Here is a 14635-nt window from a genome sequence, read left to right on the forward strand (position 1 = left end):
CTTTTCTCCTTGTTGAAATTCTCACTTGGCTTCGTGCATGCATTGCTATCTAGACCTTAGTAAGCCATCTTTGAGACCATTATTTTGAACACTCTGTTGGTAAATCACTTATTTCTGCTTCATTAAGATTGGTTTCTGGTGATTTATTTCTGGTGATTGTTCTTTTGTTTGGAACACAGAGTCCCTTGTCTCTTCATTTTCTTGACTCTCTGTGCTGGTTTCTGCCTATTAGATAAAACAGCCGGATCTCTCAGTTTTGAATGACTGGCCTCATATAGGGGATAAGCCTTGTCAGTCAGCCCAGCCTGAGCTCCTGGTAGCTCAAACCTTTTTTATTGTCAAGGCTTTGATCTTTGTTCCTGGTGGCTACCAGTAGTTGAAGAGCCACTAAGTCAGTGTCCCCAGTAGAGGATCACAGTCATTATCTATTGTAGGCTGATTAGAAGCTGGACCCTCAGGTATCATCGAGGAAGTTTGCAGTCAAACCCCTTCCGGAGAGAAACTGGGAGATGGGCTCTGTGCTAGTTACATAGTTGGAAGGGAGTGTGCCTGCATACTTTTAAAAACTGTTTCTTTGTTTGATATAGTCCTGTGGGACTCATGAATGCAAGGCCTGTTGACTATCAGAACTAGGTGATTTAGGGGCCCATCCCTATGATGACGGACATAAAGTTTGGCATGGTAGATGTATGAATAAGCCCTCACTAGGGAGGTGTTGGTGAGTTAGTTTTATTTTTGACCAAGCTGGAGGGAGATGGTGGTCAAAGTGCCCACTGGCTGCCCCGGGTTCTGGAGAGAATCTTAGATGGATGTTATTTAGAAGCTGGAACCTCAGGCAGCAGCTTGTGAAGGATGCATTCACATCCCTTCCAGGGGAAGACTTGGAGATGTTTCTGCTCCCTGTGCACTGAACCATGGGGAGATAACCGTGATGAGTGCTCATGTGCCCACTGAAAACTACTCTTCGTTTGGTATAATCTAGTGAGACTCTTTAATCAAAGCCCAATTGGCTTTCAGAGCCAGCTGTTTGGGGCACTTTTCCTTCAGATAGGGTACTATGTGCATTGTCCAAACACTTTGCTTTTCAGGGAGAAGCAGATTTGGAAGTTCCCTCCCAATTGTATGGCATTGTGCCAGGGATGTGGTTTATGCAGAGTGTTCAGCCTTTCCTACCCATTTTGATGTGGGTGCTTTCTTAATTTCCTGATGTGATGGAGTCACTGAGCTAGTTTCTGGATTTCTCTTAGAGGAAGTTGCTCCAGGTGTAGCTGTTCATTTGGTATGTCTGTGGAAAGAAGAAAATTCAGGACCTCTCCTGAAACCAACTTGATATGAAGTCTGGCTATTGTTTCTTAGTATTATCTGTTATAAGTTTTAATGTCCTGCCTTTCACAGACCAAAAATTCATCTGGAATTGATTTTTCTTCATAGAGTGTTAAAGACTATTCAGGGTGTTTTTTTTTTAATTTCTTTTGTCAGATTTTATAAGTTATTTTTTTGAAATTTCATCACAATATTCAGAATTATTTGTATACATTTTTTCTTAGTATTACTTACTGAAAGCCTGTTGTATCTAGTGATGTTCCCCTTTCATTCATGATGTTGCTTATTTGTGCCTTCTCTTCTTTGATCAATCACAGGGTCTTATCAGTTTAAAAAAAACAACTTTTGAATTTGTTGATTCTCTGTTGTGATTTTATATTTCAATAATTTCTACTTCATCTTTATTCAGTTTTTCTTTTTACTTCCCTTTGGTTTATTTTTTATTTATTTATTTTGATTTTAGTTCTTTTCGTTTTTCCTAATTTTATAAGATGGATGCTAAGCTCTCTGATTTTCCGACATTCTTCTTTTCTAATACATTCACTTAAGGAAGTATTTCTAATCATGGATTTAGCTGTATACCAGAAGTCTTGATAGTTAATCTTTTTCTATAAATGAAAATATAAAGTAATATGTGTTGTGGTTTCTGATACGTCATATAGGTTACTTAGAAATACACTTTAAAGTTTCTAAATATATAGTTTTCTCCATTTTTTTATGATGGAATTCTAACTTGATTTCACTATTATCAGGAAAACAATCTGCATTCACTGAGGCTTGCTCAATTTAGGTAGCATATCTGGTCAACTGTTAGAAATCTTCGGTGTACCCTTGTAATGAATGTATATTTGGCTGGTTTGGGATGTCATGGTCTATATATGTCAGTTGATTTTAGTTTGTTAATCATGTTATTCATATCATATATATCCTTACTTATGTGTTCTGCTTCTTAAAGCAATGATGGAGAAGTGTATTTTCAAATCTACAATGTAATTTTGGATTTGTGTATTTTTCTATCTAGTTCTTTCAATTTTGCTGCACTTTTATTAGATGCATGCATATTTATAATTGCTTCATTTCCTGGGTGAACTGAAACCTTTTTGAATATGAAGTGATGAATCTCTAAAAAGGCTAATTTGCTTTGAAATATACTTTATCAGAATATTAATATAGCCACTTGATTAATGTTTATATGGTATACCATTTCTTACACTTTTTCATTGAATCTTACATTTAAGATATTTCTTTTAACGTGTGAACACCTTGGTTTTTTTTTTTTTTTACTTTCTCTTTAAATGGAGCATTTAATTATTAAATTTCTAAAAATTTTAAGATATTTCTAAAATGTGTAATTTACATTAAAAATGCATGATAAATTATCACAAAATAAACACACTATCCACTGCCCAAATCAAGAAATACAATATTGACAGCATGCTGGAAATCCCTCCACCTCTCACCTTTTACTTCCCAATCACTAGTATCTCTGTTTTATAGAAAAATTCTCTCTATTCCTGTCTTCTAATTACATAGACGGGGTTTTGCTGTTCCTATACATGGTAATATAGAGTTAATACATTTCTGTTTGATTCTGATGTATTTTACTCTTAATAAAGGGAAGTAGCCAAGTTGTTGACTATATTACTAGTTGACTCATGTCATTCCTGTATAGTATTTCACTGTATGAATCAACCAGTTTATCCATTTTGCTATTGAGGTACACTTGATTATTTCCAGTCTTTGGCTATTATGAAAGTATCTTTGAACATTTTTATTCATGTCTTTTGGCACATGTGAACATGCATTTTGATTAAGTATATTCCTGCTAGTGTTACTGTTGGTTTATGTGGTATGCTTATGTTCACCATTAGTGATTGCCAAATGGTTTTCTAAAGTGGATTTTTATAAATTTTCACCTCCATCAACAGTATGTGACAACTATTATAGCCCTACATTCTCAATTTTATTTTTGTCTTTTTAAATTTCATCATTCATGTGGGTGTTTTATGCCATATCATGATTTTAATGATGACTTCCTTAATGACTATTAAAATTGTACATCTTTTAGGTGGTTAAGGGTTGTTTTTTTTTTTTTTGACCATTTGAATATCCTGAAGTGTCTGCATTATTTTTGTCCACTTTTATTTGTCTATAATTATAGATTTCTAAGAGTTCTTTATATAATCCAGACAAGAATCTTTTGTCTATTTTATGTATGGAAAATATAGTCTTCCATTCTGTGGCATGCCTTTTCAGTTTCTTTAGTCTTGTCTTTTATAAATAGAAGTTCTTGTTTAAAATGCAGCCCAGAATCTCAATCTTTTCATCCCATTTAAGAAACCTTTGCCTACCTAAGTCAAAAACATATTCTGCATTACTTTCTGGAAGTTTTATTATTTTACCTTTCACATGTACATTTGCAATCCAAATAGAAATGATTTTTGTGAAGTGTTGTGGTAGGTTATGTATATTTAATGTAATTTCCAATTTTGTTTGGTTTAAGTACTTCTGTTTGTCTCAGATATTCTTTTCCCACTTTTTTTCCCTGTTTTCTGTGAGTTGTAAGATTTTTTTGGCATTCTGTATTATTTCCTCTGTTGATCTACTGGATAAAGACTTTGTTGTTCTTAGTGGTTTGTCTAGGTTTTAACATATTTATAACTTATCACACTCTACCTCCAAATAATACTATACTACTTCACATTTAATGTAAGAACCTTACAGCAGTACTGTACTTCTATTAAAACTGTCTAGAACTTTGTTAGTGTCATCATATATTTTATTTCCATATGTTTTAGATTTAGAATACAGAATCACTTTTTGCTTTAAAACTTTTAAATAAATTTTAAAAGTATATAAAAAATTGTTCTGTATTAATCCATACATTCACTGTTCCTGTCATTCTTCGTGTGTGTGGATCTGAGTCTGTGGTGAACTTCCATTAGCATTCCTTGTCGTGAGGTCAGCTGGTGACATACTACCTTTTGTTTGTCTGAAAATATGATTTGCCTTCTTTTTTAAAGTTTTAAATTTCTGGGCATGAATTCTAGGGTGACAGGTTTTGTCTATTTTGATTTTCTTTTAGCATTTTAAGGAGGCCATTATATTTTTTTTTAAGCTTGCAATATTTTTTTGAAGGTAGGTCTGTGGTGATTTTTCTATTTCTTCCTTTATATGTAATATGTCTTTTCTCCCCTCTGGCTGCTTATAATTTTTCTCTCTTCTTTGCTGTAACACCTTTATTGTGGTATGATTCCTTTACAGGAAACTACATATATTTCAGGTGTACAATTTGGATGAATTTTGATAGATGTATACACCCATGAAACCACCACCACAATCAAGATAGCTAACATTTCCATCATTCCCCAAGAAGTGCAAATTTTAAATTCCAAATTTATCCCCTCCTACCTGCTTTATCCCCTGGTAATCATAAGTTTGTTTTCTATGTCTGTGAGTTTGTTTCTGTTTTGTAGATAAAATCATTTGTGTCCTTTTTTTTTTTAGATTCCACATATAAGCGGTATCGTATCATATCATATTTTTCTCTCTTTCTGCTTACTTTGCTTAGCATGATGATATCCAGGTCCATCCATGTTGCTGCAAATGGCATTATTTCATTCCTTCTTATGGCTGAGTATTTTACACACACTCTCTCTCCCTCTCTCCCTCCCTCCCTCCCTCCCTCCCTCTCTCTCCCTCTCCCCCTCTCCCTCCCTCCCTCCCTCCCTCCCTCCCTCTCCCTCTCCCTCTCCCTCCCTCTCTCTCCCTCTCTCTCTCCGTCTTCTTTATCCAGTCATCTGTCAATGGAAATGTTGGTTGTTTCCATGTCTTGGCTGTTGTAAATAGTGCTGCTGTGACTATTGGGTATCTTTTTGAATTATATTTTCCTCCAGATATATGCCCAGGAGTGGGATTGCTGGATCATATGGTAAGTCTGTTTTTAGCTTTTTTGAGGAATTTCCCTACTGCCCTTCATAGTGGCTGCACCAATTTACATTCCTGCCAGCAGTGTAGGAGGGTTCCTTTTTCTCTACACACTCTCTAGCATTTATCATTTGTGGACTTTTTAATGGTGGCCATTCTGACTGGTGTGAGGTGATATCTCATTGTAGTTTTGATTTGCATTTCTCAGACAATTAGTGATGTTGAGCATCTTTTCATGTGCTTGTTGGCCATCTGGATGTCTTTGGAGAGATGTCTCTTTAGGTCTTCTGCCCATTTTTTGAATGAGTTGTTTTGATATGAAGCTGTATGAGCTGTTTGTATATTTTGGAAATTAGTCCCTAGTCAGTCACATTATTTGCAAATATTTTCTCCTATTCTTTAGGTTGTCTTTTTGTTTTGTTTATGGTATCCTTAGCTGTGCAAAAGTTTTTAAGTTTAATTAGGCCCCATTTGTTTATTTATGCTTTTACTTCCATTACTGTAGGAGCTAGGTGGAAAAAATTATATCGGTGATTTATGTCAGAGTGTTCTGCTTATGTTTTCCTCTAGGAGTTTTATAGTATCGAGTCATACATTTAGGTCTTTAATGCATTTTGAGTTTATTTTTGTATATGGTGTTAGAGAATGTTCTACTTTCATTCTTTTACAGATAGCTGTCCAGCTTTCCCATCACCACTTGTTGAAGAGACTTTTTTCTCCATTGTATATTCTTGCCTCCTTTGTTGTAGATTAGTTGATCATAAGTGTGTGGGTTTATTTCTGGATTTTCTATCCTGTTCCATTGATCTATGTGTCTGTGTTTGTGCCAGTAACATACTGTTTTGGTTACTCTAGCTTTGTAGTACAATCTAAAGTCAGGGAGCATGATTCCCCCAGCTCTGTTTTCATTTTTCAACACTGTGTTGGCTATTTGGTTTTTTGTTTGTTTGTTTCCTTGCAAATTTTAACATTTTTTGGTCCCAGCTCTCTGAAAAATGTCATTGATAACTTGATAGGGATTTTATTGAATATGTATATTGCCTTGGGTAATATGGTCATTTTAACAATATTGATTGTTCCAATCCAAGAACACAGTATATCTTTCCATCTGTTTATGTCATCTTCAGTTTCTTTCATCAGTGTCTTATGGTTTTCAGAGTACAGGTCCTTTGCCTTCTTGGGTAGGTTTATTCCTAGTTATTTTATTCTTTTTGGTGTGATGGTATATATGAGATTGTTTCCTTAATTTCTTTTTCTGATATTTTGTTGTTAATGTATAGAAATGCAACTGATTTCTATGTATTAATTTTGTATCCTGCAACTTTACCAAATTCATTGATAAGCTCTAGTAGTTTTCTGGTCACTTCTTTAGGGTTTTCTGAATATAGTATGTCATCTGTGTACAGTGACAGTTTTACTTCTTTTCTTATTTGAATTCCCTTTATTTCTTCTCTGATTGGTATGGCTTGGACTTCCAAAATGAATAAAAGTTGTGAGAGTGGGCATCCTTGTGTTGTTCCTGATCTTAGAGGAAATGCTTTCAGCTTTTATCCATTAAGTATAATGTTAGCTGTGGGTTTGTCATATATGTCCTTTATCATGTTGAGGTATGTTCCCTCCATGCCCACTTTCTGGAGAGTTTTTATCATACGTGGATGTTGAATTTTATCAAAAGCTTTTTTCTGCATCTATTGAGATGATCATATGGTTTTTATTCTTCAATTTGTTAATGTGGTGTATCTCACTGACTAATTTGTAGATACTGAGAAATACTTGCATCCCTGAGATAAAGCCCACTTGATCATGGTTTATAATCCTTTCAATGCATAGTTAGAGTCAATTTGCTAATATTTTGTTGAGGATATTTGCATCTATGTTTATCAATGATACTGTCCTATAATTTTCTTTTTTTGTGATATATTTGGTTTTGGTATCAGGGTGATGGTGGCTTCATAGGATGAATTCAGAAGTATTCCTTCCTCTGCAATTTTTTGGAATAGTTTCAAAAAGATAGGTGTTAATTCTTCTCTAAGTGTTTGGTAGAATTTGCCTGTGAAGCCATCTGGTCCCGGACTTTTGTTTGTTAGGAGTTTTAAATTACTGATTCAATTTCAGTACTGGTAACTAGCCTATTCATATTTTCCATTTCTTCCTGGTTCAGTCTTGGCAAACTACTTTTCTAAGAAATTGTCCATTTCTTCTAGGTTGTCTTTTTTTTTTTTTTTTTTCCTTTTTTGGTGTATAGTTGCTCTTAGTTGCCTCTTATGATGCCTTGTATTTCGGGGGGGGGCAGTTGTGGCTTCTTTATCACCTCCAATTTTATTAATTTGGCCCCTCTCCCTTTTTTTCTTGATGAGTCTAACTATAGGTTTATTAATTTTGTTTATCTTTTCAAAGAACCAGCTTTTAGTATCATTGATTTTTTTCTATTTTTTTAAGTCTCTGTTTCATTTATTTCTGCTCTGATCTTTATGATTTCTTTTCTTCTACTAACTTAGGGTTTTGTTTGTTCTTTCTTTAGCTGCTTCAGGTGTACGGTTAGGTTGTTTGAGATTTTTCTTGTTTCTTGCGGTAGGCTTGTATTGCTATAAACTTGCTTCTTAGAACTGCTTTTGCTGCGTCCCGGAAGTATTGAATCAGTTTCCATTTTCATTTTTGATTTCCTCTTTGATTTCTTCCATGATCCATTGGCTGTTTAGTAGCATGTTGTTTAGCCTCCATGTGCTTGCAGTTTTAGCAGGTTTTTTTGGTTTTTTCTTATAGTTGATTTCTAACCTCATAGCATTGTGGTTGGAAAAGATGCTTGGTACAATTTCAGTTTTCTTAAATTTACTGAGACTTGCTTTGTGGGTCAGCATGTGATCAATTTGGGAAAATGTTCCATGTACACCTGAGAATGTGTATTCTGTTGCTTTCAGATGGAATGCTCTATAGACATCAATTTAAGTCCATCTGGTCTGATATATCATTTAGGGCCTATATTTCCTTACTGATTTTCTGTCTGAATGATCTGTCCATTGATCTAAGTGAGGTGTTAAAGTCCGCCACTATTTTTGTGTTGTCAATTTCTCCTTTTATGTCTGTTGACAATTGACTTATATATTAAGGTGCTCCTATGTCGGGTGCATATAGATTTTCAATTGTTATATCTCCTTCTTGGATTGATCCCTTGAGCATTGCGTAGTGTCCTTCTTTGTCTCTTGTAACAGTCTTTAAGATCTGTTTTGTCTGACGTAAGTATTGCTACTCCAGCTTTGTTTTGGTTCCCACTTTCATGGAATATGTTTTCCATCCCTCACTTCCAGCATGCATGTGTCTCTAGCTCTGAAGTGGATAGTATATATGTGGGTCTTGTTTTTGTGTCTGTTCAGCCAGTCTGTGTCTTTTTGTTAGAGCATTTAATCTATTTACATTTAAGAAAATTATCAATATGCATGCCCTTATTGCCATTTTGTTAACTATTAATTGTTCTGTTAATTTGTTTTGTAGGTCCTTTCTTTCTTTCTTTCTTTCTTTTTTCTTTTTGTTCTCTTTTCTTGTGGTTTGATGACTAGAGAAGTTCCTTTAACATTTGTCCTAAAGCTGGTTAGGTGGTGCTGAATTCCTTTAGCTTTTGTTTATAATTTCTCCATCAGATCTGAATGAGAGCCTTGCTGGAGAGAGTATTCTTAGTTGTAAGTTTTTCCCTTTCATCACTTAAACTATATTGTGTCACTCCTTTCTGGCCTGTAGTTTCTGCTGGAAATTCAGCTGATAACCTTATGGGAGTTCCCTTGTATGTTATTTGTTGCTTTTCTCCTGCTGATTTTAATATTTTCTCCTTATCCTTAATATTTGTCAGTTTGATTACTGTGTGCCTCAGTGTGTTCCTCTTTGGGTTGATCCTGTGTGGAACTCTGCGCTTTCTGGACTTGGCTGTTTCCCTTCCCAAATTAGGGAAGTTTTTGGCTATTCTTTGTATATTTTCTCAGGTCCTTTCTCTCTCCTCTTTCTGGGATCCATATAATGTGACTATTAGTGCCCTTCATGTTGTCCCAGAATTCTCTTAAACTATCCTCATTTCATTTTCTTTTTAAATTTTTTCTGTTCTGCAGTAGTGATTTCCACTAATCTGTCTTCTAGCTCACTGATCCGTTCTTCTGCCTCATTTAGTCTATTCGTGGTTTCTTCTAGTCCGTTACTCATTTCAGTCATTGTATTCTTCAACTCTGTCTGGGTATTCTTTATTTTCTCTTTGCTAAAAACTTCCATCTGTGTATCTATACTCCTCTTGAGTTCTCTGAACATCTTCAACTTCCTTATTGAAGGAAGAATCACTCTAAACTCTTTCTTGGATAGTTTTCCTATCTCCTCATCATTTATTTCTTCTTCAGGGATTTTATCTTGTGCCTTGGCCTGGAAGATATCCCTCTGCGAATTCACATTTTCTAACTTTCTATTTGTATTTTTAGCTAGGTTAGTGACGTTTCTCAACCTTGGAAAAGTGGCCCTCTGTGGGAGATGTTTTATGCATCCCAGCAGTACACTTCTCTCTTGTCACCCAAGAGCCAGGGTCCAGGCAGTCCCAGAATAGATTCCCTCCACAAGCTTTGGGATTGTTTTCTGATTTCTGTTTCCTGCCTTTTGTGGATAAGGCTGGACTAGAGGCTTGTGCAGGTTTCCTGGCAGGTGGAGTCAGTGCCTGCCCACTGCTGGGTGGAGCTTGGTCCTGGCCTTCTGGTGGGTAGGGCCATCCCCTTCCTCCCCAGGAGACCTTCCAAAACCAGCAGGCCATAGGGCAGGAATTAGCTTCAGGGTTTGCTTACCACTCCATATTTGTATTCCCCCAATATTTTACTGTCAAGGATTTCTCTTATATCCTTGAAATCTTAGCTGTTTTTAAGAGGATGGTTTTAATGTTTTACACAGAATTATAGGAAGGTATTTTTAGAATATTTACTTTGGTTTTTATTAGCTGCAGAAGTTTTTGATTTTGATTTTAAAATTGTGTTTCAGAATTTCTGAGGTCTCTGAACTCTTAATTTCAGGTACTACCTCTCCAAATCTGAACACATACAAAAACATCTACACAAACTCAAAAAGCTTCATAGGATTTAAATAAGACTTTTTATACACATCATGGGTACCTACTGGTTACTCATTTATTGGGAGAAACAAGAGTTGACACTTAAACTTGACTTTGAACTGGCTCTAAGTACTAATACTACTTTCTGTAACCAGGGGATTCTTTCTGTCTAAAACTTTTATTCATTTGTGTACTTGTATAATTAACATACACCAAATCCAGTGTGCCTGTAGAGATGGGCAGAAAAACTTCCTATGTCATCTATATCTAGAATCTTTAATAAAATCCAGTAACTGAATCTTGCTAATTACATACAAAGTAAGTTAGATGATATTTGTGTGGGAAGAGATTAATGGCCAACAAACCAATGAATAAATGTTGAGGAGACATCAATTAATGCTTTAAAAAATAAATGCTAAGGATATCGTGGTAAATTTATGTCATAATCAGGGAGACAGAGTAAACATTTAATTACAATATAGCATAATTAGTTTTACAATAGTAACATGTAGAATGTTTTAGGAGCACTAGAGAATTTTTTTACTTAGGGAAGTTTCAAGGAAGGCTTTCTAGAGGACTTAACACAAGTTAAATGAGACCTAAAAGAAAGATAAGAAGTTGAAAGAAGGCATAGGGGTACTCCAGAAAAGGAAATTGCCTGGGAAAACAAGGACCTGGGGGCATTAAAACATGATACATTTTTAAGAAGTAAGTTCTTCTCTGCTTCTGACCAGAGAATGGAAAACTAGCCAGAAAAGGCACCGGAGAGGTGGGTAAGATCATCATATTGTAGGTATATTTTATGCCTTGCTAAGTAATTTGGACTTCATTGTGCAGTCTCTGTAGACTTTTCAACAAGACTGTGACAACAGAGAATAAAGACCTACTATGGGATATTAATTACTATTTTAAAAGTTGTTGGGGAAGGACACAAACTAATTTCTTTTTCTGGTAAATAGGACCTCAGGCTCCTGCCACAGCCCAGGGTATTTTCCCTTCTCGTGTTTTCTCAAATATGTAAGTATTAAAGAAAATTAATGTATAATTATAAATTAATATTTTAATAAATACATGAGTGTTATTCAAAAGTAAGTAATTACACAGAATCATCCATTCTTGTAGTTCTACTTAGATTTAATGAAACTTCTGTCTTTTGCAAATTCTCAGCACTAAGCTTAAGTTGTGGAGCAAAGTTAATGTTCTTTCTCATCTCTATTTCCTTATCCCCACTGTGGTTCTACATTTTCCCTGTGTTTAGATCTTCATGCCATTTTCGGGTATATCCTACCATGACCTCTTCTCTTCAGGTAGCTTTCCAGGATCTGGACTTGTCCTTTTGTGTTTCTCCCCTTTGAAATCTTCACCATTCCTTAAACCTGTTGAGATTACTGGCTTCGTAAGGATGGTAATCAGTTTTAATTTTTAAATTTTTAATTAGTCATTCCTATCCTAAAATAATAATCTCTAATGATGGAACATGGAAGTCTTTATAGAAGAAATTTAGGAGCCTGAGAGATTCTTTTACTCCTCAAAACTTTGGTGATGACCTATTTCTCTTGGTGTCTATATATGGCTTTCTCAACTTTAGAGCAATTTAGACCCAATACTATCACCTTAAAAAAATGAAAAATCAGTAACCCAAATAAGGTTGAGGATAGACTTTACAAACCCCAAATTCCTATGAAAATGGTTGGGTAAAGTGGTATATGGTAGTAAGTGGTGTTGACATATTCAGACCAAGGCTTGGAGGAAGGATCTTGACTTTAGGACTGATAAACATAAGTTTGACTGACTTACTGAGAGTTCATAGGATACATAGCACTGTAATAGATGCAGAAAGAAGGAAACTGGACTAGTCTAGTTTAAAGCAATAGAACAAGGTGGAAGAATGGCAATCATTTTTATAAAATGATGACTTTAATTTTACTTATTGAATTAATGTTTATTTATTGAAAATATAAATGTCTGCATCTTTATAAAGCCTTTTTTTTAATTGAAGCACAGTTGATTTACAATGCTGTTAGTTTCTAGTGTCCAGCATAATAATAGTTATACATATTTTTTCATACTCTTTTTCATTATAGGTCATTACAGGTTACTGAATATATTTCCCTGTGCTATATAGTAGGACCTTGTTTATCCATTCTGTATATAGTAGTTTGTATCTTGGTAATCTCAAACTCCCAATTTATCCCTCCTCACCCCTCCCCCTTTGTAACCATAAGTTTGTTTTCTGTGTCTGTGAGTCTTTCTATTTTGTAAATAAGTTCATTTGTGTCATTTTTTAGATTCTACATAGAAGTGATACATGATATTTGTCTTTGTCTGACTTACTTCACTTACTATGATAATCTCTAGGTCCATCTTTACTTTTGCAAATGGCATTATTTCATTCTTTTTTATGGCCGAGTAATATACTGCTGTATGTATATACACCACATCTTCTTTATCCAGTCATCCATCAATGGACATTTAAGTTCCAATAATAAAATCTTAGTTGCTGCTTCATTTTTCTCCACCCAAGATGATAGAAGTACAAAGTCACTTAAATCTTTCACAGCAAATACTTCAGTTTCTTTCATTAAAAATCTTTGCTTAGAAAGTTGAGTGATTCTATGCATTACATGGAGCTTCTTCACCATTTCCTCCTAAATTGACAGGGAAAAATACCTTTAGATGCACCCAGGTAGCCTAACATCACATGAGACTACAAACACGGCCAATAGTACTGTCTAGTCTGACTCTGCCCATCATACAAGTCACATTATTCTCATTCTGATTTAACTCCAGCTTTCATAAGGCTTTATTGTGGAATCATCACATCTGTTCCACCATCCACCTAATCTGATTAATAAAGTATGTGGGCCAGTATCAAAGGGGGAAGAGAAATAGGTGGTGGGAGGTGGACAAAAACGTTTATTCTTTTGAATTTCTGTAGAAAAACTCTCATATAAAGAGAAGAAACTGATTCAATGATTAGTAGTTTTGGAAAAAGTTACACAAATTTTTGACTCTAAGTAACTAAATCATCAGTGTTTCTTGACCTTACAGACAACAGAACCTCCTACAAAGTTGCTCGCAAGAAAAAGTATGTATCATAAAATGCATTGATAAAGCAGCATATTAATGTGTCATAACAGTAAAAGTCTATGATTAATCATCTATTGATGTTACTCTCTCTTTTCCCTTCTTTAAAGTTTACTTTCAGGTAATTCTTAACTTTGCAGTTGTCTGAAGTACTCATCAGAAGATAAAAGTTTGGCCTTTAGGAAAGAGGTCTTAAGGGGATGCCAGGGGGCGGGAGTTCTTTAAGGGACCCAGCCATTATAAGAATAGCATCAACGAACCATGAACCCATTCTGTCGTGGGAAGCCATTACACAACATCACTTTGCAGACTTGACTGTTGAGTTAAGATGCCTGGGTTTGTTTTTAGCCATTTTCATGGGAAGAGCCCTACTTACCTAAGAAGGTCATATAAAAAGGTACCTGGTTACCTATGAACTGAGACTTGGAACAGTTAGATAAGAGGGTTTATTTTTTATAAGGCCCCACTCTGGATCTAGTCAGACCAGTCAGGAAAGAGAAAGGGGTTTAAGAACATATTTTTTCACATGGACTCAATTTATAGAACCTGTAGCAACATGAAAGTTCAGTTCATAGAACAAGTAGTAAATATGAAAGATTTGATTCAAGGGAATATTTCTCAGTTTAATATTATAATGGAAAATAACTGCAAACTAGGTTCTATTTATCATATTTTACTACATAGGAAACTTTAGGAATATCTTTCTACCATAAGTCAAGGTTGGAATCTCTTTCTCATACCTAGCATAAGTAATAATGTAAATCTGTTTATTGTCTCTGATAGTAAGAAATGTATCGAATGTCTTAATTTATGTGTTGTAGATTATTATAATTTTTGTTTTTATTCTTAAAATACGATTTTGGATGTAATTATGTAAGTATTACAGAAATATGATGTCATCCAAAATACATTTTCAAACCACTAGCCATTGTACAATAAAAAACGTCAGGAAATTCAGCGGTTAGAGCAGAATAAAATGGCTTTCCCTGGGGTGCCACAATACTGAAATGTGTCAGGAAAGAGTATACTACACAGATGTTAACTTTTCTTTGAATGTTGGCTTGAAATGGGAATAAGATTCTGCTAACTTGAGGCAATATTTTGGGTGTGAACAGTCCCATTGCAAGAATCCTGTTGTTTATTCTCTTGCCTACATGGCAGCCTTCCAGGCTTTGCTGCCAATTACTTGTATTTGCTGTTTTTTATGTCTTAAGAGTAATAACTGTTTAAAAA

At 34.9% G+C, this 14635-nt stretch overlaps 1 protein-coding gene and 1 long non-coding RNA gene across 2 annotated transcripts in view; one reads left to right on the forward strand and one right to left on the reverse strand.

Annotated features, from left to right (window-relative positions):
• LOC135321148 (uncharacterized) overlaps window positions 1–14635 on the reverse strand; it is a 660820-nt gene that overhangs the window by 193399 nt on the left and 452786 nt on the right. The window lies entirely within an intron of this gene.
• FSIP2 (fibrous sheath interacting protein 2) overlaps window positions 1–14635 on the forward strand; it is an 89076-nt gene that overhangs the window by 36738 nt on the left and 37703 nt on the right. The window contains exons 14-15 of the mRNA XM_064485388.1: window positions 11275–11332; window positions 13367–13403. Coding sequence (XP_064341458.1) covers window positions 11275–11332; window positions 13367–13403 — 95 coding nt within the window. The remainder of the gene's footprint in view (window positions 1–11274; window positions 11333–13366; window positions 13404–14635) is intronic.

This window comes from Camelus dromedarius, chromosome 4 (assembly GCF_036321535.1).
Source record: "Camelus dromedarius isolate mCamDro1 chromosome 4, mCamDro1.pat, whole genome shotgun sequence".
Lineage (NCBI taxonomy): Eukaryota > Metazoa > Chordata > Mammalia > Artiodactyla > Camelidae > Camelus > Camelus dromedarius.